Raw genomic sequence first — 25351 nt, forward strand, 5'->3', positions numbered from 1 at the left:
TGCGGTTACAGGGACCATGTGACACAAGCTCCATGGCACCAGCATATAGAACTAGAAACTGGAGTCACTAGTAAATCCGGGAACTTTAAATTCGACGAAATGGCGCCCAAATTTGTGCAAGACCAACTGCACTTATTTAGTCAGTACTTTAACTTGCTACCTCTTTCTACTCCGTCTGGTTATTGGCTGCTACGAGCGAGGCCGCTCTCCTAACTCGCTCAGTCATTGGTCAGCAGACACGTCGGTTATATTTTGGAGGGGAACTCAGCAGGAGAAGAGGAAGAGAGCTACGCCCTTCTTCCCGCCCATGCCACATTCCTTCTTCCCCTCCCCCCAGTTGTTACAACTCCGTCACTCCGTGGCGGTGGGCGGGAAGAGGCGGAACGGCACGAGCTGTCATTGGCCCGTTCCCGCTGTCAGTCTTGAGCCTTTTCCCGCCCACCGCGCCACCCCATTGGGCGGGTGGAGCCGCCCCTCAGCGGGAGTGGTCAGGCAGGCTGTCGATCTCCGCCCGTAGCCACGCCTGCTCTCCGTCTCCGCCGCGCGGCAGGCAGGTTAGGTTGCTATCGTCAGCCGAGGTTAGTGTGAAGTGCCTGCGCCCCTCAAGACAAGATGAGCGGTAAGTAATGGCGGGGTCTAGCGGGAGTGCTCCCCGGGTGTGAGGAGGGGAGTGGGAGGGAGGGCGCTAGAGACCAGGGCGGCCGGTGCCTGGGGGGGAGGGGAGAGGCCGGTGTTACCGGAGGAGAGCGGGGCTTGTGTGGACATGATATCCGCCCTCACCCGCGCTGGCCCTGTGCTACCTCGCCCCCTTTTTCTTGCCCCACAATCGGAGGTGGTGGCGAGGATCCCTCCCTCCTGTCTCTCCACCTCTCCCGCCCTTTTCGCTGTCCCCCTGGGTGGGTGGGGTAGAAAGGTAAAATTGCCCCCGTCCCACCCCACTTCTGCCCCCTGTGTCCTGACATGTCCCGCACCTCGGTGCTTGCCCCCGGTGCCTCCCTCAGCCCCGGGCCTGGCCGCCCTGTCCCGGAAGTGGAGAGCTGGCCCGTCCCGCCGCCATGTTGTGTGCTGCGCAGTGGACGGGCGGGATGTGCTGCTCTAGGGGAATGTTCACACTGACGGCCGCTTGTCTGACCCGCAGATCAGGAGCCCAGCGCCGAAGAGATCACTTCTGGAAAGTCAGAGAGCCGGGCGGGAGGAGGCGGATTTGTGCAGAAGGGGCAGGTACGTGCACCCCTGGGCAGGCAGCCCTTCCCCCCTCATCCACACACATGCAGCAGGGAGGAGGGTGCGGGGTGTTGGTTTGTCTCTGCTCTGCTGCCTGGCTCCCACCCTTTGGCTGCCAAGCCACCCACCCCTTCCCTCTGACTGCCCACTGGGGGCTGGCTCCACAGTCCATCCTCCTTGCCCTGTCCCTCCTGTTCTGGGATTCTCTTGACATGCTGCTTTGTTTACATGCTGGCACACTGGGATGGGATGGCCTCCCCTGTCACAGGGATGGGCTCATGCATGGCTTGTATGTGGCTACTGCTCCTGCCGCTTCAATCTGCTCTGCTAATCACATGACCAGACCCAAAGGATCATAAGAATCGGTGGTCACTGATCACACACGATCCCTCTGATCCCTCTTGTCTGGCTCCAGCCTATTCAGCGGAGCAGTACAGGATGGATGAGATCTGTGCTGCCAGGTGAAATGTGAGCCGGTAATCGCTGGCAATATATATTTACCACTTGGCTGCCGTGAATGAGCAATTATATCATGTGACTGGCCGCAGCGCTCTGTCTCAACATCCTATATACTTCCTGGTGTGGATTGTCTTCTGTATTAACCCTTGTTAATAGCCCTTGTCCAGTTTGTTTCTCTTTATGATGGGATTGTACAATAATCTAATGCCAAATAACACACATAGTAGCTGCCGTTACAAGCTTGTGATGAGTGTTTTTCCTCTAATGATATTCTTCCCTATCTAAATTCAACAAATTGGTTTGCCCTTTTAGGACTGCCAGGGCAACATAGACCTTATTCTCAAATCTGTCCTAAGACAGAAAAAAACCTTATTGGTCAGGCCTAAAATGTAACTTTTATTAAATATTTGTAGTAAGACTGAATCAAATTATATCACACTGGGGCTACATTCACACTGACGTATGGAGGACGTATATACGGCCGATATACGTCCTCCATAGACGTCAATGGGCGCACGGCGCCCGTACCGCTCCGTACCCGGAAAAAGATAGGACATGTCCTATCTTTCTTCGTAGTACAGCGCTATGTATCCCTATGGAGAGGGGCTGGGGTGAGCTGCGCTCACCTCCTCCTCCTCTCCCCGTACACTGCCGTGGCCCGGTACGGGCGGGCAACGGCAGTGTGAATATAGCATTAAGGTATTTGGGATGGATATCTCCTCACTGTATTACTCTATCACATTGATTTAGCAGCCAAAATCATGAAATTAAAATTAAGACACGAGCCTCCAATCCCCCCTTCCCCCCCCCCCCCCCCCGACATGTTTCGCCAAACAACTGGCATCATCAGGGGCTACTGATTCGTGGGATGACGCCAGTCAGCTGTATTAACCCTTAGAGTAATACAGTGAGGAGATATCCATCCCAAATACCTTAAGTCATGATACCCTGTTTTCCCAAAAATAAGACAGTCTTATATTAATTTTTGCTCCTTAATAGGCATTAGGTCTTATTTTCAGGGGACGTCTTATTTTTCCATGAACAAGAATTTACAATTCACCATTTATTAATATCCTGTTGTCCTACCATCACATACATCAGCATATAATAATGAATTCCACCAAGAAAGTCTTTTTACTCTTGCCAGTGTACAAAAATCTTTGGTACATTTTCAATCCTGGTATTTATGCACAAAAAGCAAGATTTTTTTTAATTTAAAGGGGTATTCTCGTCTCGGCATTCACATTCAGTTTCATTAATCTGTCATATATAAACATTTCTTCAATTGGATGTTCTTTAAAAAAATGATCCTGTGTGAAGATAATTTCTCATAAATGTAGTCATGTTGTCCCTTAGAAACCAGATAGCTTCCTCGGATACGACCACGTCACACTCTGGCAGCGGTGGCCAGACTTGCGCTATAGGGTCCTGCCGGACTACCAGGATTCAGCAATCATTACCACAGAACTGATGTGTGACGTGCAGTAACTCCAGGACATTTTATATACAATAACCTTTTGTTTATTTGTGCAATCACTCCAGCAGAGGAAGTATCCGAGGAAGCCATCTCATTTCTAAGGGACCATATGACTACATTTCTGAGAAATTATCTTCACACAGGAACATTTTTTTTTAATAACATCCAATTGAAGAAATGTTTATTAATGGCAGATTAATGAAACTGAATGTGAATACCGAGACGAGAATACCTCTTTAACCATATTGTCAAAAACTTCTCTAACATCCTTATAACTGTCCAAACTCTGAATTTCATGCCAAATTTCTTGTGATTCCATTTCTATTTGAATCATTGGCCCCAAACTCTCATGTTTAGCACTTTCCTTCATTGACCACTTGTTGTTCAGGCACCTGCTTGTAGCATTTGCAACGCAACAGTCAGGGCGCGTTCACACGTTGCGTTTTGGTTGCGTTTTCATTGCGTTTGAAACGCATATACAACAGCTGAGGAGAGGTGATTTGCCTAATTACATTACCGTTTACGTTTGTAAACGCAATGTTAACGCATGTGTTAACAAAAAGCATGCGTTAATGCTTTGTTAACGCGTGCGTTAACATCGCGTTTACGATGCGTTTTGTAAGCGGAAACGTTAACAGTGATGTAATTGGGCAAATCACCTCTCCTCAGCTGTTGTATATGCGTTTCAAACGCAGTGAAAACGCAGGTCAAAGCGCAACGTGTGAACGCGCCCTCAGTGTCACAACCTTTTGCAGGACCTTTTACTGCGATTGTATGGCGTGGTGGGAGCTGTAGCAATGCTGCCGCTAGGTCTTATTTTCAGGGGAGGCCTTATATTTCTAAGCTTGAAAAAAAATTGTACTAGGTCTTATTTTCAGAGGGTGTCCTATTTTCAGGGAAACAGGGTAGCAGTCCAAACATGTATTTTTAAGAGTTAGTGTGATATAATTTGATTCAGTCATACTACGAATATTTAATAAAAGTTAAGTTTTAGGCCTGACCGATAGGGAAGAAAAAAACCTTATCTAAAAGACAAGTTTATAACCCCTGGAACCTTCAGTGATCATGAGAATGGGGGTCCTTGAGTCTCCTTCATGAATGGGGCAGTATTTTGCATTTGTGTTCTTGGCTTCATTCACCTCAACAGAGGTGAAGATAAAGAGGGTCGTGGATGCTTATTTCTGCTCTAGTCATCTGTTCTCATGATCTGTAAGATCCCAAGTCATCACATTCTTATTAATAGTCTGTGAATATGCTAAGTGTTTACTTTAAAAAAAAATTTTTTTTAACAAAACTAATTTCCTATGGGCTTTATGCTGTTTTTCCCAGACTCTGAGTGATAACCTGCCACCAGTGAAACCCTTTCTATACTTAAGTCTATGGAGATCTGTGTGTAACCCATCACAGGATCATATCTTGTTTTTGAAATCTGCATAGTTGATATCATATGGGGGTGGGGGGCTTCTATAATGGTATAATTAGTTTATTATTGCACACTTACAACTCTGCCTCCAAGACTATACAAAGAATATAGATGGTACAGAAGTATATGGATGGAGGGACGAAATGCAGTGCCTTCCACAGATGGTTCCGTCCCTGTGATGCTATACTTAAGGCATTATGAGATTAAAAGGGTTTTCTACCTTTTGCAGAAAATCCCTCAAGGGTAAACCAATCCCTTAGACGTCCTGTGTGAAAGTGATCATAACATTGTCAGACAGTCCATTAGAAACCAACGTGCCAGGGATGCCAACTTCAAATTTAATTAGATGTTGTGGATGCTGTACCCTTTATAACTACCTTAATTATCGGGGTATGAAATGTCCTGTCTAGAATTTTTTTTTTTTTTAATGGAAAATCTTTTTATAATCGCAGTCATTATACACAGTAATATACAATAATACACAGTCATGTAAATGAATAGAAAAGAGTCAGATTTGACCGACATGAGTCACTTTTAGAGGCTGCAGGTGGAGTGTAACCTCACATGCCTCTATCTTTGTTTCTATAGCAGTGAGAGTTTTTTTGGTGTCATAATAAAGATAAAAATCTCATCTTTCAGATCTAATCAGGCATGTAGTCTTTTGATCTACAGAACCAGACATACAGGCAGTTAAATCTTTATCTTCAGTTCACATCTCCAACTAATTCTTTAACTGCCCATATTTCTAGTTCTAGATCAGGGAACCACAATCCTTATTCAGTCTGAAAGATAACATTCTTAACTTTAATATGGTAACAGAGCCATATTTCTAGGTGCTACAGGCATTTCAGCCTCTGAAAGTGACTCTTCGCTTAGGTAAAGTTTGCTCATCTGCATATGACTTTGAATGTATTTCTTTTTTTATAAGGAAAATTGAGGAAACTACTATCAGAAGTAGATCTCATGGTAGTTTCCTCCTGCCTTCCTCTTCCCTAATCTGTAATTTTAATAATTCTGGAAGCTAACCTAATTTGTTAAAAAAAAAAAAAAACCTTTATTTTAGTAGTATGTAAATTAATTTCAGAAGCTACACATTGGAGCGTGTATTAGCCTGGGGCGGGGCTGAGAGCTAAGGCTACTCCATGCCCCAGTACCATCTGCAGTTAAAAACTTTATTTTAGTAATATTTAAATTAACAAATTAGTTTAGGTTCCAGGATTATAACATTACAGATTAGGGCAGGGGCAGGCAGGAGGAATCTACCACCAGATCTACTTCTCATAGTAGAATCCTCATGCTAGGTTTCCTTTTAAAGAGGGAATTCCAGAAAGAATTTGTTACTCGTGTCAGACAATTTGTTGGTCAGAGGGGTAAAATATGGTGAGAGTCCCTTTTAAATAGCATGTTCTTCCATTTACCATCATTGGCTTAAAAAGTAAAATATCCTTTTAATGGCAAATCAGGGAGGAAGAGAAAGCGGGGGAAATCTGAAAATAAAGATGGAGTCACATAGTTCTATTATAGGGCAAGTTAGGGCCTAACTCGTCCATCTCCCTCAGCTTCGTAGAGATTAATAGAGCAGCCGTCACTTGCACAACTGTCTGCTTCGGTCATCTCGGGTCCAACAGGGGGTCCCTTTGCATAGGGCCTAACCTTCTATGACCAAAGAACCCCTTTAAATCCTGTTTACACATTCCAGATTAGATAAGGAATTTGATTCCCTTTTAGAAAATATAATCTGTGTAGAAGTTCTCAGGTTTTGTTTCACAAATCACACACAAACAGATTTGCACTATTGTATGCATTTGTATTGTGCGGTTCTACAGCAGATCTCTGGTAGTTATCAAAGTTTCAATTTAGGTTCTTTGAGGCAGATCCTCTTGAAATTCTCTTTGTAGATATGTGCCACATGAACCACAGCCCTGGGGCTCGTTATTCTATTGTATGCAGTTAGAATTTCCCTGAGATGTTACAATGGTTGAGAACTGGACGGAGGTGCTACATTTTGCAACTTTCACAAACAGTTGATTTACATAAGTTGTGTGAACCCTTCTTATTTAGTGATGGTATTATAGTAGAGAGAATGGAGGTTGCCCTGCAGCTCTTTATATTGTATTGTAATTTCCTAAACAGCCTCATAGCCCTGTGTACAGGAAAGGATGGGGCGCCTAAGTCACACACAGGCTGGAGGGAGCGCTAACTGTGCCAGTCCCTATTTGTCTCCAAGCCACATTTGGCTCGCTAGCCATAGGTCCCTGACTGCTGCCCGCGACGGTTCGCTTTAAAAGGCTTTATCCAGGATTATTGTTATATGGGCCCCAAGTAATTTCAAGATATGAAACCTATGCGGACCTCTCAAGTCCAGTATGACGCCTCCCTGTCTTCTAGAGAGAGCACAGTATGATTTAATTGATATATTTACACCCCCATATGAAAATAATCTGATCCCAGACAAACCATTTCATGAACAAAAGTGATGGCATATTTTGGTGATTTGTGATTGCTTTACATTAATGGGTTGTCTTTCAAGTGAGTGTGGAAAATACTGTTAATTCTGCAGACAGGATGGTAAGGAATAGGAGGAACTTTGCAATCTTATATACTAAGTCTTGTACAACAAAATCATGAAACTTATTTTTATACTAAATCGGGGAGACAGGCCTATGAGTGAGCGACTACTGTACCTGTAGAGAGGGCTGTGAATTACTGATCGGACCATCCCCAGGACTACTTAACCTGGAAAGAGCAATAGTTTTATATGGATAAATAACAATGGTGTTTGGCTACAGACATCCTCGATATATACACCCCCACAACGTACCTATGAAAGGGGCCTGGTGCACACAGTATGCAGGCAATCTTGTATTACAGTCCAGTGGCACTTAAGTGATGTTGTATGTGAATGATCCACCAGTAATTTAGTTGGTTATTTCTGTGTGTTACTTGAAATACTTACTGGTGAGTAGATCACATCTTATACAATCTGTCCAACTAAATGTACATGCATGCCAAAACACAGCGAGCCGCTGCATGGATGAACTGCGAGCTACAATAGTAAGGATAGGGCTGGAGGTACATGGGAAGACGGATATTATCAGTCCGCCCACATGCCATGATTGACAGCCCTTGATGAATCCGTGTTGATGAATTTGTTCAAAGAAACCCAATTGTATTGTCTTAGTCATGTGTCACCCTCTAAGCATTGAAAAGGAGCAACTGCTTGTACCATGCATGCATCCTTACAGGGCACTGCCTGATGTATCCCTTGTCAGGCAACTGACCTTAGTCATTTTATTCAGCATCCTGTCCAGTGTGGTAGTAGCCCACCAAAGGAACCACTGGTGGGCTCAGGCTCTAAGACATAACTGGATCCTAGAAGCACAGCAGAAGACAACCCAACTTGTATGACCTCGTAGGGCCTTTCTCTGTAGGGCCTCTTTCTTAATGGTTAGTGGAGGCTGGTCACGCAGGATAATTTTTATTTTGGGCTCAAGGAAAAGCAGTCTGAGCAGATTCTGCCAAACCCCAGATGTTTTGCATTAAACGGTGGTACCGCACACGCATAGGTATGGGGTGGTACACATGTAGGATTCTCAATCTGGCTTGGTAGAGAACGAAGACACGTCGCAGACCAGTACCGATTCAGCTTCTTATCTTATTTTATTCAAGTGTGATACAAACAGTTGGCCTTCACCAGATAATTCTAACCACATAATTAAATACAAAGTTTGGCAGATCAGGAAGGTTACAAGGTTTCGGGCAACGTGACCTTTGTCAAGTTAGATTTGAATAGTATATATGTGGTCCACACCTTGCCTGATATGACATATATTTACTAATCCGTTCTATCTTGACAAGGGACATGTTGATCAAAACATTGTAACCTTCCTGATCTGCCAAACTTTGTATATAATTATGCGGTTAGAATTATCCGGTGAAGGCCAACTCTTTGTATCACGCTTGAATAAAGTTAGAAAAGAAGCTAAATCATTACTGGTGTGTGCTGCGTCTTCGTACTCCATACACTAGATATTTGTGACAACTTGACATGGGCTGATGGTGCAGATAGCATTAGAGGGTGCATAGGAGAACTTCTGGTTTACATAAATTGTTTTTTTTACATAAATAAAAATAAATGATGAGATTTGCAGTCTGAAAAAATGCTTAGATCCTTAAAATATACAAATATTTATCTTATGGCAAATGTCCTAATTTGAAGGGGTGGATGGGCAGGGTTGAATGTCTGGGTTTAATTTGAAGGGGGGAAAAAATCAAAAATATATCATGCATTCCCCCAGTCTATCCTGCAAAAAGCACACTTGCATAGCTCCATAGTTAAAAGTATATAAAAGTTGGCAAGAACGTATTATTTTATTTCTTTTGAGTGGTCATGATGGTGCCAGTCTGTCAAGGCATGTGGTAAATGAGCAACGAGCAGCATTAAAATGACCCATAGGAGAAAAACAGCAGCCAGATACGATGTGACACACACTTTTTCCTGATTGGGACAATAAATTATTAGTATTAGCCGCCTGTGGGAGAAGGTAAACCAGAGCGGTGGCACGAGGAGAGCCATAAGCCACAGTGTCCGGCTTCCACAGAGCCCATTGATCAATTACAACTGGGCCAGACCCGCTGTATAAAACCAAACTTGGCATTTTGTTTCTTGTATACAAACTTATCCAGTCTGAAAGATTGGCATGAAATATTTCCAGTGGAAAGCAATCTGTTTTTTTTTTTTTTCTTTTTTTGGCAAAATATGTGAGAATCACCAGCTTCTGACTTTCCATTGGACATTACGTTACAGTAAAATACACTTGGCTTGAGGACTTATTACCAATATCTCCTCAATTTGGGGCTGTTCCACATAAAACCTGCTGGTGCTTGATAAATTTGTTAAAGGTCATTGCCTTTACATCCCGTACAAAACAACCAGCTGCTGTAAAATAGACCCTGTGCTGGAGATTGAGGTTGGAGAGACAGTGTAACTCCCTGACCTAGACACATGGTATCAGAAATATGTACTATATCCAGTGCCCATTTAGATCTCGTCAGTTAGGCAAATTTCTAAGCATCTCTGTGATTACAATAAATATACTCTCCCCTCGCCACACCACTTTTTACCCGATAGAGGTCGAGTTATAGAGGGCAGGTTTACACAATCCATTGGCTCTCTGCAGGGAGCCGAAACGACCCATCACTACTGCACAGGACTTTCTCATGCTGGATGTGTATACATTTATGTATGACTAGTTTAAAGTGCTAACATGCTAAACACTTTATATGATGACCATTTGCGGTCAGTTCTTTTGGGAGTAACATTTAAAAAAAAAAAAAACTTGCTGCTTTCCTGACACTTTCAACCCCACTGCACTGCATTTCCCAGGTGCAATAAATCCAAGATTATTGGAATGGAAAGATGCCCAAATTTACACTTTTACTTTAAGTATTACATAAAACTCCTAATAATTCTTCTGATTTTAAAGGGGTTGTCAGACTTATTAGAAAAAAAACTGGGGGGGGGGCTGCTTAAAAAAAATAAATAAACAGGTACTTGCCTCCGTGTTTCCTCCCAATGTCCTGCACCACCATCTCTCCAGGCTGCGCTCAGACCAGCTGCCGGCCACGTCATCCCACCCCCATATCCCAGCAGTTAATACATTGCTGGGATATGGTGACGGGCGCACGTGGCCGGCCGGCCGGAAGCTGGTTTGAGCGCAGACTGTGGAGATGGTGGTGCAGGGCATTTGGAGGAAACCTGGAGGCACTGTTCAATAAAGTTGTAATGTTTTACTATGTCTTTCTTTTTTCTGCTTCCACTAGGACTCCCAGCCTTCTCCGTTGGCTTTATTGGCAGCCACGTGTAGTAGAATAGAGCCTCCTGAGAATGGAAATGGTGCTGGCCAGCAGGGTGCCACAGAACTGGATTTGAGCACTGCCCAAATAGCACAGACAGCCAATGGTTGGCAGATCATATCCACTGCAGCTCCATCCAAGGACCAAGCCGGAGGTGATGGTTCTTCAAAGAACCGCCCAATAGCCCCAGGACAGTTTGTGGTAGCCGCTGCCCCCAACGTACAGAACCAGCAGGTACTGGCCAGTCTTCAGGGCGTCATGCCGAATATTCAGTATCAAGTGATACCCCAGTTCCAAACAGTGGATGGGCAGCAGCTGCAGTTTACCACCGCCCCTCAGGTCAATGTGCAGCAAGACGCCTCCGGACAGCTGCAGATCATCCCAGCCACCAATCAGCAGATCATTACTACCAATCGCACTGGCACAGGAAACATTTTGGCCGCCATGCCCAACCTCCTCCAGCAAGCTGTCCCTATTCAGGGAATGGGGCTAGCCAACAATGTCCTCTCAGGGCAGACCCAGTACTTGACCAATGTCCCTGTTGCACTCAATGGCAATATCACCCTTCTCCCTGTGAATGCAGCTTCTCTGACCCCCACATCTCAGTCGGTGACACTGACCGGTGGCACTCAGGATAACTCCCAGCCTGTTACTTCGTGTGTAAGTTCATCACAGCTTGTCACTTCTCAGGCCAATGCCTATTTTACAAATGCCAATAGTTTCTCCACCAGCACCACTACCAGCGGTGTCAATCTGTTGAACTGTAGCAGTGGTAGCGGCACCCCCGGGACAAATGTCCAGGTTCAGAGCTCTCAGAGATCCAGCGGTCAACTTAGCCTGGTCACTGACTCCATTCAGCAGACCAACGCCAACCTGCAACAGGGCCAGCAAAAAGATGGTGAGCAGCAACAGCAGCAACAGATTCTCATTCAGCCACAGATTGTTCAGGGAGGACAGACTATCCAGACTTTACAAGCTGCTCAGCTTTCCGGCCAAACCTTCAGTGCACAAGCCATCTCACAAGATGCCCTCCAGAACCTCCAGATCCAAACTATGCCTAACACTGGTCCGATCATAATCCGTACTCCCACTGTGGGTCCTAATGGGCAGGTTACTTGGCAAACCATCCAGTTACAGAACCTACAGATTCAGAATCCTCAAGCTCAGACAATCACTCTCGCTCCCATGCAAGGTGTGTCTCTGGGGCAGTCAGGCAATGCTACCACCATGCCAGCTGGCACAGTGACCGTGAATGCTGCTCAACTTTCATCAATGCCTGGCCTTCAGACCATTAACCTAGGTGCCTTAGGAGCCTCTGGAATACAAGTTCACCAGCTTCAAGGGGTTCCTCTGACCCTAACTAATGCAACTGGTAAGTCCGCATGCATTATTATATATGCGTTTTTGAGCTGCATTCGTCAGCTGCATGTGATATAACATCAAATGTTCATTAAAAACTGTTGCTAGTCACGACAAAGCAGACCTCCTGTCCCGAGTCTTGGAGCTGCTTGGCTGGCCTGCCTTTGCTGTGCACATTTTGTTACCTTGTCTCTCTGATCCTTACATATTGTAGCAGCAACACCGGTTTTACAAGTTCTGTATAATGACACATAACCCAAACATAACGGCATTAACAGATGGAAAGTAAACTTGTAATAGAAACTTATCTACAGTATTAAAGGAAAACTACCACCAGGATGAAGGATTGTATACCGAGCACATTGACATTGGTGTGTGTCCCCTCTGACAAGAATCTAAAAGATGAGTGGATCCTGCCGGGGGCACTTGGTTTACAATCCTTGATCTGGCTGGTAGATTTCCTATAAATACTTAGCTTTTCGATTGTTTGTTTTTTAAAGCTGGCAAAAACAGTTGCATTGTTTGAGTACTCCATAGAGGAGCACAAATACATGTCAAATGGATATTTTTGAATATTATACCTTTTTGGCTTTCAGTGTGAAATGTACGTCAGTGCTATATTGACTTTTATTTTCTGCATCCAAAACAGGAGATGGAAGCGGCCACCTAAGCATTCACGCTGGTGGTGATGGGTTACACGAGGATCATTCTGCCATGGAGGAGGGAGAAACCAGCCCAGATCCTCAACCCCAACCTGGGCGGAGAATGCGCAGAGAGGCCTGTACTTGTCCTTATTGTAAGGACAGCGAGGGAAGGTATGAAGTACATGTTGGCTCTTAGTATATGCATTTACAGAACCTGTGGAATTAAATCTTTGGTGTTCTAGAACCTTCCACAGAACGTAATGGAGGGATGTGCATGCGTGGCCTTCTCTACTGGCCCTGTAGTTATGGCACAAATTGAAATGTCGGAACACAAATTTTAAGACAAGGACTTGCAATCAGTAGGTAAAATGTCTGTTATAGAATGCACAGAGCTGTGTAACTTAGGAGGCAGATGGGGTATTTGTTGGGACTCTTCACCACCTATAGGCCATGGTGGATACACTGTTATCTGCCTCCTGCTTTGTGGTTTTGCCTTTTATTGTAGCCCTTCCTCTGGCAAACCACAGTCTTCTGACAGTAAAGTATCATCATGGAGAAAGACGGTCATAAAATTCTTTTTACTAATATTCTCTTTTCTCATTCTCAGGAGTTCAAGTGACCCGGGGAAGAAGAAGCAGCATATCTGTCATATTCCAGGCTGTGGCAAAGTGTATGGAAAGACTTCCCACCTGAGGGCTCATCTACGTTGGCATACAGGAGAGAGGCCTTTTGTTTGCACTTGGGTCTTCTGTGGAAAGCGCTTTACCCGAAGTGATGAGCTACAGAGGCACAAGCGTACCCACACCGGTAAGTAGTGTTTAATAGTGTTAGTAGTAATGTCTGTCATTCTATTAAGAGGGGGATCAACCCTTCCACTATATGATTTCTTAAAAGCATATAGGCAGGATCTGCAGATTTGTGTGTGTGTGTATATCAATTAACTGGAATTTTTTAAGCTAACATCTTTTTCTGAAAGTGATTGGTGTAATGTGAAATGATCTGTTTTCCAGGCGAGAAGAAATTTGTTTGTCCTGAATGTCCAAAGCGCTTCATGAGAAGTGATCACTTGTCCAAGCATATAAAGACACATCAAAACAAGAAGGGTCAGGCCGGACCAATAGCCATGACCACCGTTCCAATGGAAACGGGGACAGGCTCTGACGGCAGCGCCGCCTCCACTCCCACCCCTCAGGCCCTCATCACCACCAATATGGTAGCCATGGAAGCAATTTCACCAGAAGGCATCGCCCGTCTTGCCAGCAGCGGCATAAACGTCATGCAGGTGGCCGACCTGCAGTCAATCAATATCAGCGGCAATGGCTTCTGAGGGGCCTCGTTCAGGCAGGACTGTAAATAGTGGGGAAATGTGGGTATTGGAGTTTGGGCTATGAAAGAATGATGGGTCCAAAAGCGTCAAACGTCTATTGTGACATGGAAGTTTGTGCCAACTTCTCTTCCCGGCCTTGCTGTGGGGAGACTCTGCTCTGTAGAAATGTGTGTGTTTTTGTCCCTTCCCTTCCCCCATTCTCATTGATTAACATTATAGTACAGAAATCTACAGGGCTTCCTATTTGCAAGGAAGGTAACCATGTATGTGTTCATTTGGAAACCCTCCCGTTGTTATACCTTGACCTGGTTGTGGCAGAGTTGATGTGCGCTGCACCCGCTCTACATAATACCCTATGATGGAGAGCCAGTAGCTAGCTACTTGTAAAGCCCCCTGATTCTGTCGGGGTGAAGGTTGTGGAGGTGTTTCCCAGGACTTATCTATTCTTCCCTTTTTTTTATTATAAATATATTATATATAATAAATATTTCTATTTTCTTATATTTTCAGAAACAGAGGAAAAAAACCTAAGGTACACCTGTAAACGTTGAAACCTTTATAATTCTCATCAAAGCAATACATTTTTAACAAGACACATATATATAGAGGATATTAAAATCTGAAAGAAAATAACAAAAAAAAAAAATGCCAAAAAATTTAATGTTAATAACAAGTGCTTAAGACCAAAACCTGCTCTGGTCGCTCTGCATAGCCTTATCTTGTTAGTACGTTTTATTTTTGTCGCTAATCTGTCATATCAATTCTGCGTTAAATTTCTGACATTTTGTGGGATTCGTCTTCTCCTTTGTCCTTTTCTCCACTAACGGCTGCATCCACATTGAGCAAAAGGAATAATTCCCATGCATGGAGTTTATAATGGTCTTTACTTGCCCTGGAGCATTGGTCATATTGCTTGCATTAAAATTAAAAATATATATCTATACACGCAAGGAATTGGGCTGAAATGTTGTAGGGAGTGATCATTGCATAGTGACCAGTGATGGTTGAAGAATTTAGAGGCTAGTTCTGTTGAATGGTTGACTCGGACAGAAGACGTCCTATGTAGCTGTCACGTTGCCATGTTATATTTAGTAACTTTTTGTGACTGGAGAAGTACAGACCAGCAGCCATTGCTTCATCAGATGGACACAGGGTCTATGAATGGGCCGAGGAGACTTATGTTATTGACATTGAATGTGCAGTGACTGTCCACGTCCCCTCTGCTTATGGAGTGGAGAGGGGTGTGTGGTTTGTTTTTTTTTGTTTTGCTTATTTTTTTTTTTTTTTTTTTAAAGAATGGACTCTTGTAAATATGCATTACAATTTTTTTTTTATTTTATTTTGGAAATTGTATTTGGTGGGGGCTTCCGCCAACATATTTTTATATGAATCTATACACACAGCCTACACACGTGAAAGTATAATGTATTTTTATACAGTGGGTTACCCCCAGGGTATGTCTGGTCCTCTTATACGTTGTTTATAGGGTAGAGGAATATTGATCCTGTAAGGACGTGGTGTATGAATTCAGCGCGTTTCGCGTCCGCTGGAGGTGGAGTCGGTGGTCATTGTAGTAGAGGTTTCTGTGCGGGTTGGATGCATTGATGTAGCCGCTGGCATTTGACGTTGCGTTCCTTTCTTTTCTCAGTGACTGTGCCTTAATCATTATGTGGCGAGCCCATAAGTGATCACAAGGAAACAAGTTTGATGAGTTACAATCTATGCATTATCACCAGTTATTATTTTTAATCTTTAACCCCTTCCCCTCCCTTTTCGTTTTGTCATGTCTTATGCGTTGTACTTCATTTTGCCATTGATATCCATGTAATCGCTCATAGTTTTATTTCTAACACTTATGAGTTCTGTGACACGTCCCCCTCTTCATAACTATTTGCTGTAAATAAACTACTGCTTTCTATTTCTATCAGAGACTCAAAGTTTTTTGTTTGTTTTTTTTTGGTTGTTTTATTTACCATGAGAGTTCAGGAAAACCAGTGAGCCTCCATCTGTACCTCCTGGTGATGTGTCATATATTTGCTTGCATTTAGCTGACCTTGGTGTCTGTACTGGTGTCACACTGCCAAATCATCTCTAACCAAACGTCTTACTGCTTCTGTAAAGGTCCGATTATTCGTGGTTTGCAAAAACTTTCTAAAACTGCAGCACAACAATCCACAGTCAGTCCTTTACACATGTCGCTGGAACCAGATACTATCCATGGCCAGATGTGGGTCTGTTTTGGGGATATAGTAATCATATCTTTAATCCTAAATGGGAAACTGCTCCACCACCAGTGGCTACAGACTTTATCTGGTGTTGAATTTTGGCTCCATTCATTTGAATAGGACTGAGCTATGATACCCAATACAGGCAGAGACCTTGAGTGCTCCCTCATGTGGTTATGCATTGTGTCCAATCAACACAAATTTGCTTCTAAGTTGCAGTCAGAATATATAGATTTTGATTCTGGAGCATGCAGTGTGGTTTACAATTACAGACGTTACTTGGGGAATTACTGAGACACTGGGAGGAATAACTTGTAGGAGTCCATGGTGCTACCTTCTGAATAGAGGTTGTTTTATGGTTGACACACTAAGTGGTATCTGTTCCACATATTCTTATGAATTAACTAAAAAAATTGTTTAATTGGATGCTTGTGTATTTCCATTACAATTATGTGCTGTTGTCCTGAATACAGCTAAGTCGGACAAACTCTTGTACATGGGGGGGGGGCTCTGAATTTATTTACCACCTCACACGATTGGATGTGCTCTCTGTATGTAAGTGGTGCCGATTAAACATTGGAATCTAGTGAGATGAACCGACTGGAACGTTTCTATGTTGCGTTTCTTTTCATACAATAGTATTCATTTTGTTTTTTCATTTTCTCACGTCAGACTCTCATGTCTATACCTCTGCTTGCTTTCACTGTGCGGCAGTGTTCTTCAAGCCATTAATGTGTCTAAAACCTCTGGGAATGTATAAACCGTGCCTAAAACTCTAACACTGGCAATAAGTAAAAAGCTAGACTATAAGGAAACTTTGTAATATTCTATGATTTATTTTTTTTTTTTCCTTTTTAATCCTGGTGTAATATGGGAAGCATTTTAAACCCCTTCTTTTGTACAAAGGTGACAATTACTGTAGTTTATAACTCATTTGTAAACTTAATTACATTTTTGTTTTTAATAAAGTCTCTTAAGAGCTCTATGACATCTGTGGGTTTTGTTGTTTTTGTATACAATAGTCTCGAATGTTGTTGAATGAATTTTTTTTTTGCAGTGTATATGGAAGCTCCTGATCTTTGATTAGTGCTGTTTTACCGTGTGAAATTCGGTCTATGTAATGGCTAGATTCACAGCCCCGAATACCATTGAGCCTTGCTCTACTGTGCACCGGGGGATTATCCACACATTTCTGTGTTCTACAATACTCCTCTGCTCTGAGCAAAAGCTCAATAAAGCTTTTGGTTGATTACTTGCAGCAATATCTATCCACAAAAGTGAGAAGCAGCACAAGGAAGAGATCTCTCTGCTCAATCCAGCTACAATCCTGGAGTATAGATCCATTTTTCTTTTACAGTTCTGCTGCCACTAACACACACAAAGGTATGGTCACACAGCTCTCCAGGTGTAGGCATAGCATGGTATGGTGAAAACTTCTGGTAGACTTCTTTTAGAGTGAACCTGTCACCAGGAATGCAATAGCAGGTGACTGTTTCCAATAGCCCATGCTAAAAATGCCAGGAGTTTATAATAGTTTACCCGTCTCCCTGCAAGCAGCATGTGATGAGTCCTGGGGAGGAGGGTGGGGTACATCTGCAGCCTGTTTCAGTCTCCACTCATCCAGCTCCCTCCCCACTTCCCGTCATGTGCATTGAGCAAGCGGGAGGGGGTGGTGTGGAGTAGGGGAAGTGTGGATAAGAAGACACAGCCTGCAGCTGCCCCTCCCTGGGGTTTCCTTACACACTGCTGGCAGGGTAATGTGAATTTAAGTTCTGTAAGGTATGGAAATGATTCAGAATGCTGCCAAAGGCATTTATAACCCCTTAGAGCAGGGGTCTCAAACTCGCGGCCCGCGGGCCAACTGCGGCCCGCGGGACAATATTTTGTGGCCCCCACCTGGTCGCGCTGCATGGAGAGGGCTCAGCCGGTAAGTCTTTGCTGCATATTGCAGCAAAGGCTTACCGGCAGTGGCGTACCGATCGCGGTCGCAGGGGTCGCGACTGAGACCGGGCCCATGGTCAGTCAGAGGCCCGCACCTGACCCCTGCGCTGCGCTGATAACTCGGCGCAGCCCAGCGGGCAGATGTTTTAAATTGTGACAGCCGCGGGCCTTCCCGTTACAGCGCACGGACTGTTCTGTATCTGGTCCGTGCGCTGGATCAGGGAGGGCCCGGAGCTGTCCCAATTCAAAATAAGAACGGGCCCCCGATCCGCCCACCGTCCCACCCACCTCAGCGGCCGTTCCCACCCATCGCATCCATAGACGCCGACACGTCTGCCTGCGCCGGGTCTGCTGAGGTCCATGACCCGGCACCTGACCTGGCAGACGCGTCATCAGCCGTCGCCTGCGCCGATCTGCAGAAGAGAGAGCGCGAAGAGGAGCGGGATAACTAGGTAAGAGTTTTATTTTTTATCTTGCTTAAGTATATGGGGCCCTGTTTCTATTTGGGGGGGCATAGGTGAAAGTTAGGAAATTTGGGGGGATATTACCTATGGGGGACATTAATCACGGCTACTGCTGGGGGGATATTAATTATGGCTACTGGAGGGCGGGGGCATTAATCATGGCTACTGCTGGGGGGGACATTAATTATGGCTACTGGAGGGGGGACATTAATTATGGCTACTGCTGGGGGGGACATTAATTATGGCTACTGCTGGGGGGGACATTAATTATGGCTACTGCTGGGGGGGACATTAATTATGGCTACTGGAGGGGGGGGGCATTAATTATGGCTACTGGAGGGGGGGGGCATTAATCATGGCTACTGCTGGGGGGGACATTAATTATGGCTACTGGAGGGGGGACATTAATTATGGCTACTGCTGGGGGGGACATTAATTATGGCTACTGGTGAGGGGGGACATTAATTATGGCTACTGGTGAGGGGGGACATTAATCATGGCTACTGCTGGGGGGGACATTAATTATGGTTACTGGAGGGGGGACATTAATTATAGCTACTGCTGGGGGGGACATTAATTATGGCTACTGGTGAGGGGGACATTAATTATGGCTACTGGAGGGGGGGGGGCATTAATCATGGCTACTGCTGGGGGGGACATTAATTATGGCTACTGGAGGGGGGACATTAATTATAGCTACTGCTGGGGGGGACATTAATTATGGCTACTGCTGGGGGGGACTTTAATTATGGCTACTGCTGGGGGGGACTTTAATTATGGCTACTGGTGGGGGGGACATTGATTATGGCTACTGGTGAGGGGGGACTTTAATTATGGCTTCTGGTGAGGCGGGACATTGATTATGGCTTCTGGTGGTGGGGGGGGACATTGAACACCATCCACCAGTAGCAGTAATCAATGTCCCCCCCCACCACCAGAAGCCATAATCAATGTCCCGCCTCACCAGAAGCCATAATTAAAGTCCCCCCTCACCAGTAGCCATAATCAATGTTTTTATGCATACTGGGGGGGGGGGGCCTGTTGGGAATTTTGCCCTGGGGCCCAGAGGACTCTAGTTACGCCACTGCTTACCGGTAACACCCGCGATCAGTGCTAGCACCGATCGCAGGTGCTTTCACAGCGATGGCTGCCGGCAAATAAAAAAAATTATTTTTGTACAGGAGTTTTTATGGAATGGAGTGTCCCTGACTGGGCTCAGTGCGGTAGGAGCTTGGGACCCCTCGGTGCACAGGACACGTTCATAGAGAAAACACGTCTCCCAGCTTGGGGCTTTCCTTGCACTGGGAGACGCCGTGACATTTGAATCTGAATAATGATATTTTGTAAGCGCATTTTGTGTGGAAAACTTGATGCGGCCCAGCCTTACCCAGAATCTACCTCCAACGGCCCCCAGGTAAATTGAGTTTGAGACCCCTGCCTTAGAGAAATGTGATATAATAGTACTGTGGGTGTATGGAAAGAGCTCACAGGCTGAGCCCACTCCGTATAAGGTTTGTGTTTGCTGCATATTGCAGCAAACCCCCACTGGTAACACCCGCGGTGGTGTGTGGGCGCTGCCATCTTGGATGCAATCGCCGCCCCTTGTGAGTTAATTGGAGGGCAGCGATCAGTTGCCGTGACCTACTTGGGTCTTATGAAGGTTGTCTGATTTTAACCCATTGCACTGAATGCAGAAAATCCCCATATACAGGCGGCCCCCTACTTAAGAACACCTGACTTAGACGACCCCTAGTTACAAATGGACCTCTGGTAATTGGTAATTTTCTGTACTTTAGCCCTAGGCTGCAATGATCAGCTATTACAGTTATCAGAGGTGTCTGCATTTAAGCTTGATTGTTAATCCTCATTCTTATGACAACCCAACATTTTTAAAATCCAATTGTCACAGAGACCAAAAAGATTTTGGGTGCGGTTACAATTATAAAATATACAGTTCCGATTTACATACACATTCAAATTAAGAACAAACCTACAGAATCTTTACCCAGGGACTGCTAGTATTGCCATAGAGTTGTCAGACAACCTAGGCTTTTATAGTACCCTTGAAAAAAATAATTCAAATTACCCCCTTATCCTGGAACTATATATCTAATATATAGTATAAATCAACATGTCCGTTCTTTCAAAATTCCCGAAGTTTAACCCAGTAACGAAAAATAGCCCCCAAAGTCCAAAATGCCACTTTTTTGCCATATGTAATACAATAGGTCATGTTACTTTCATTCAGCAAACAAATCTGCAACTGTGCCTCATGGAAATTCCATGGTCTCAGCTTCCATTCTTTGGTCCGTCATGAGCGATGGTCATTGCAGAGAGCAGTGAAGACGGGAGGGAGGTGGCGGAGAGACTCTTAATTTGAATTTGCATGTGGAGAATGATGAGCGATTACCTTAAGTGGAGGGGACTCGCACACCCCGGGACTTGAAGATGAAAGCTGGCAGGGAGCCAGGTAAAATTTGATCTGATTTATTTCACCTCTAATTACAAGTGGAAATAGAAAGCTATACATAAATCTAAACTTTTGTTTGTTAAACTTTAAGGTTGGCTATTTCTGGTTCTGTGAAGCATCCATACACAATGGCACTTAGAAACACAATTCTGGTGTCATCTTAAAGGGAACCTACCACCACGAGTCTACCTATAAAAGGTAGATCGGGTGGTAGGTTGATCGATAGGATGCGAGGATAGACCTTTTAAGGGCTAATCCTCACATCCCCGCACTTTTTGGATAACTTTTATGATCCGAATATGTAAATTTTGTTTAGCGGCTACTGGGGCGTGGATTAGCCAGAGCTGAGGCTACACGGCATGGCTACTCCACGCCACAGTAGCCACTTTGTTCCTCCTACCCAAAATCTGTGGTGCCCAGCTCCTCGTGGCTGCACGCCCTTGTCCACGAACCTGCTGTCTGCGCATTGGTAGAACAGCAGGCCCGCGCAGCTCCGGCTTCGGAGTAGTGACCGCACAGACGTGGGCCTGCTGTTCTGGGCAGACGGTAGGTTCATTGGACAATGAAGATTTTTTTGGTAGGAGCAACAAAGACTACTGGGGCGTGGAGTAGCTGGCCCGCTAGGCCCCTCCCACATCTGCTTTTCTGTGACACAGAATAGATAACGAACAAGCATCAAAATAACAAATAAAGTATTTATAAATTCTAGGTAATAATTATGAACAGGATTTTGAAATATTTTAACCTCTATGGGAGCTTTTTGAAGTACATAGTTTTGTGGCATAACCCCTTTAACCCCTTAGCGCCGTAGCTGTACTGCGCTGAGTCCCGCGATTAGCGCTCAGCGCAGTACAGCTACTGCGCAGAGCCGATGCCGGTTCAGCGCTGTATAGCAGCCGAACCGGCATCGTTAGCCGCGGGATTTCAGCGGTAATCTACCGCTGACATCCCCGGCTAACACCCGCGGTCGGAGTGGGCTCCGATCGCGGGTGTTTAACCCGTTAAATGCCGCGGTCAACGCGACCGCGGCATTTAACATGCCTTCTGGGGGTCTTTACCCCACGATCGGCCCCCCCCGCACCGTTTTCGGGGGGGGGGCGATCGCTGTTTTGGCTCCTCTGGGGTCCGATCGGTACCCCAGAGAAGCCTGGAGGGTTTACCTTTAAGATGGCGTCTGTGACGTCATCTTAAAGGCAAAGTGTCAGCCTATGCATCTGCATAGGCTGGCACTGATAATACCCTGCAATACATTAGTATTGCAAAGTATTATCAAGAACAAGCAATCAGATGATTGCTTGTTCATATCCCATGGTGGATCATGTAAAAAAATGTAAAAAAAAATGTTTTTCAATAAAAAATTACTTTATAAATCACTAAAAATGCCCATAAGCCCCAAAACATATAAAGAGACATATAACGCTCAAAAAAGTCTAAATCATAACACAAACCCCACATATATAGTATCACCGCGTCCGTAACAATCCATAGAATAAAACTAAATAACTATTGAACCCATATGATGAACGCCGTAAAAAAAAAACGTCAAAAACCCGCCAAAAAATATGATTTTTACCTATTATATCCCACTAAAAATGCAATAAAAAGTGATCAACAAAACATATGTAATCCAGAATGATATTGTTGCAAAGAACAACATGTCCCGCAAAAAACAAGCCATCAACCAGCTCTGTAGCCAAAAACGTAACAATGTTATGCCACTTGGAAGACGGCGATGCAAAAATGATAGATTTTTCCCCACATTAGGGTTTTATTGGGCAAATTTAGTAAAACATAAGAAAAAATATTCATGTCTGGTATCCCCCAAATCGTATCGACCCATAGAATAAAGATAACATGATTATTAGGCTATACGGTGAACACGAAAAAAAAAAAAAGTTAAAAATCCAGTACAGAATTGATGCTTTTCTACTCATGACCTCAAAAAAAGTGACAAAATTTTCAACAATAGGTGATACCAACCCCAAAATGGTAACACTGGAAAAAGCATCTCGTCCCGCAAAAAAAATGCCGTCACATGGCCCAAATAACGGAAAAGCGAAAATTTTATAGCCTTCAAAAGGGGGCAACCAGAAAACTAAAATCCTGGCAGCTGCAGCGCCCTCCTTCCCTTCTGCGCCTCGTTGTGCCCCCATAACACAAGTAACGGCCACATGTGGGGGGTCTCTGCACTCAGGAGAAATTGTAGAACAAATTTTATGGTGAGTTTTCTCTTTTTATCTTTTGGAAATGTGTAAATTTTAGGGCTAAATGAACGTATAACCGACAAAATTTGACTATTCTAAATTTCACCGCCATTTTGATTCAATTACTATGAAGATCTCAAGGGGTTAACAATCTTTGTAAATGCTGTTTCTGATAGTTTGAGGGGTGCAGATTTGAAAATGGGTTGGTTATATAGGGGGTTTTGTTGCTAAATATGTAAAATTTGATTTCAAACAGTATTTATCCCCAAAATAGTCAATTCCGAAAATACGGAAAATCGCTATTCGATTTGTAGGCCGCGTGACGTCAAAATAAATTATCCAAACATTTCAAAAATTATGAAAATGTAAAGTAGACAAATGGGAAATGTTATTCTGCAAGTTATTTAGGTGGTAAATCGATCTGCCTGAAAACGCGGTGATTTTGAATTTCGAAAATGGCAATTTTTTCTAAAAATTCATCATTTTTTTCTTTTTTTTGTAAATAAACGCAAAACTTATCAGCCAAAATTTACCACTAAAATGAAGTACAACATGTGGGGAAAAAACAATCTCAGAATCGCTTTGATAAGTAACAGTGTTCAAAAGTTATAACCATATAAAGAGACGCAGGTCAAATTTCAAAAAAAAGTTGCGAGCCTTAACCTGCAAACAGGCTGCGTCCTTAAGGGGTTAAGCATCTTTCAAGCATCATACAAAATCCATATATTATAGGGGAGATTTTCCTGTTTAATATGACACCAGAATTGTGTTTCTACAATAGCTGAGATAAAGTTGTTCACTGTCATGAGATTTATAAACGTCCTTTCTGCACGGGGCAAGTGAAAGTAGGACGTATATAGCTGCTGGATGTGGATCAAACTTGTTGTGTGAAGCTGCACTCACTGGTAATTGTCCTCAGCTGCCACTAGAGGGAGTCTGTTCTTAACGCATAATGTACATTTGGGCTAATTGGACAAAATTATTCTTTCACTACTGCGACTTTGGATCTTGGTTGAAAGTAAATTTGTCACCAAGAAGTCATGTTTATGGCCTATGCTGCGCTGATATTAAACATGCCTTTGTCAGCATTGAGAGAATGCTGCCTCCACTTCACCAAAATTGATTAAACCTTACAAAACATTTGGGGTCAGAGTAAATATGTAGCGATATCTTTACTCCTTTTTCATCCCAATAAAAAAATAAAACATTTTTTAAACCATAACTGCTTATAAGTAAATAAAAAAAATAATTATTCAAGACAGTAATTTGATCCATACATCTCTCTGGTTATGTCCAGCCAGTGGGTCTATCCAGGGAAAAAAAAAAAAACAGACTTAATGACATTTACATTGCTACCTAACATGTTTTTGATTTGATTGATTTGAAGGGGTTACATTTTTTTAGACCCCCCCCAAGTGTACCATATATACTTGAGTATAAGCCAAGGTACCTAATTTTACCACCAAAAACTGGGAAAACTGATTGACTCCAGTATAAGCAGAGAATGGGAAATGCATTGGTGCCAGCCCTGCTGGCACACACTATGGCGTCATCAGCGACGACACGCTGCATCATAGGGTGCACCGGCCGGTAGATCGCGTGAAGGCGTATGCTGGCTAATATAGCATGTCGAAGAGGAGCTGTGCCGAGGATTGGGGCGCCGAAGGGTGAGTAGGAAAGTTTTTTGTTTTTTTTAATTGACTCGTGTATAAGCCGAGGTGAGGTTTTTCAGCACATTTTTTGTGCTGAAAAACTCGGCTTCTACACGAGTATATATGGTACTTAAATCCTTGGGGGTCTGATCATTCCTACCAGTATTGTAGTATATGGAGGATTTTCTAGGGATATATAACAGCATGCCTTCTGCTGAATTTTATAGATCCTTCCCAATGACAGATCCTGGAGTCACATACAGACTCTAGGCTGCCATGGGAATGGTTTGTCATCCCCTGATGACATCACAAGGAGCGAGGGTCCAGCCCAATAGGCCTCCGGCATTTGCCTGTACATCATAATGCGTTGAGGGGTTAATGTATCCATATTAACTCCCCAAGACAGAACAAACATTTCCCTAAAAACCTTCGGAGTGATGACCCTATGCAGCTACTCTCAGGAAAGGGTTCCGGTTTTGAAGTAGGAGTCCTTGTGCTGGATCCTACCCGTCTGCCAAGACAATGCTACAAATAATCGGCATATACAGTGTTAATAAATGGCTATCCATGTAAGAAAATCATTACTTCTTCTGTGCTCAAATAGCCAATGTAATCATCATGCTGTA

At 43.9% G+C, this 25351-nt stretch overlaps 1 protein-coding gene across 1 annotated transcript; it reads left to right on the forward strand.

Annotated features, from left to right (window-relative positions):
• The first annotated feature begins 440 nt into the window (after nucleotides 1–440).
• SP1 (Sp1 transcription factor) lies at nucleotides 441–16982 on the forward strand. The gene is made up of 6 exons (XM_072134621.1): nucleotides 441–619; nucleotides 1139–1221; nucleotides 10407–11811; nucleotides 12448–12613; nucleotides 13050–13249; nucleotides 13453–16982. The coding sequence occupies exons 1-6, from the start codon at nucleotides 613–615 to the stop codon at nucleotides 13767–13769; spliced, it is 2178 nt and encodes a 725-aa protein (XP_071990722.1). The 5' UTR covers nucleotides 441–612; the 3' UTR covers nucleotides 13770–16982.
• Nucleotides 16983–25351: the final 8369 nt, after the last annotated feature.

Source organism: Engystomops pustulosus, chromosome 2, assembly GCF_040894005.1.
Source record: "Engystomops pustulosus chromosome 2, aEngPut4.maternal, whole genome shotgun sequence".
In the NCBI taxonomy this organism is placed as follows: Eukaryota; Metazoa; Chordata; class Amphibia; order Anura; family Leptodactylidae; genus Engystomops; species Engystomops pustulosus.

Excerpts from the sequence above, each read along its gene's own strand:
- SP1 (XM_072134621.1), top strand. Across the intron at positions 11,812-12,447 it reads GACCCTAACTAATGCAACTG|GAGATGGAAGCGGCCACCTA; the intron begins GTAAGTCCGCAT and ends CATCCAAAACAG. Across the intron at positions 12,614-13,049 it reads TGTAAGGACAGCGAGGGAAG|GAGTTCAAGTGACCCGGGGA; the intron begins GTATGAAGTACA and ends TCTCATTCTCAG.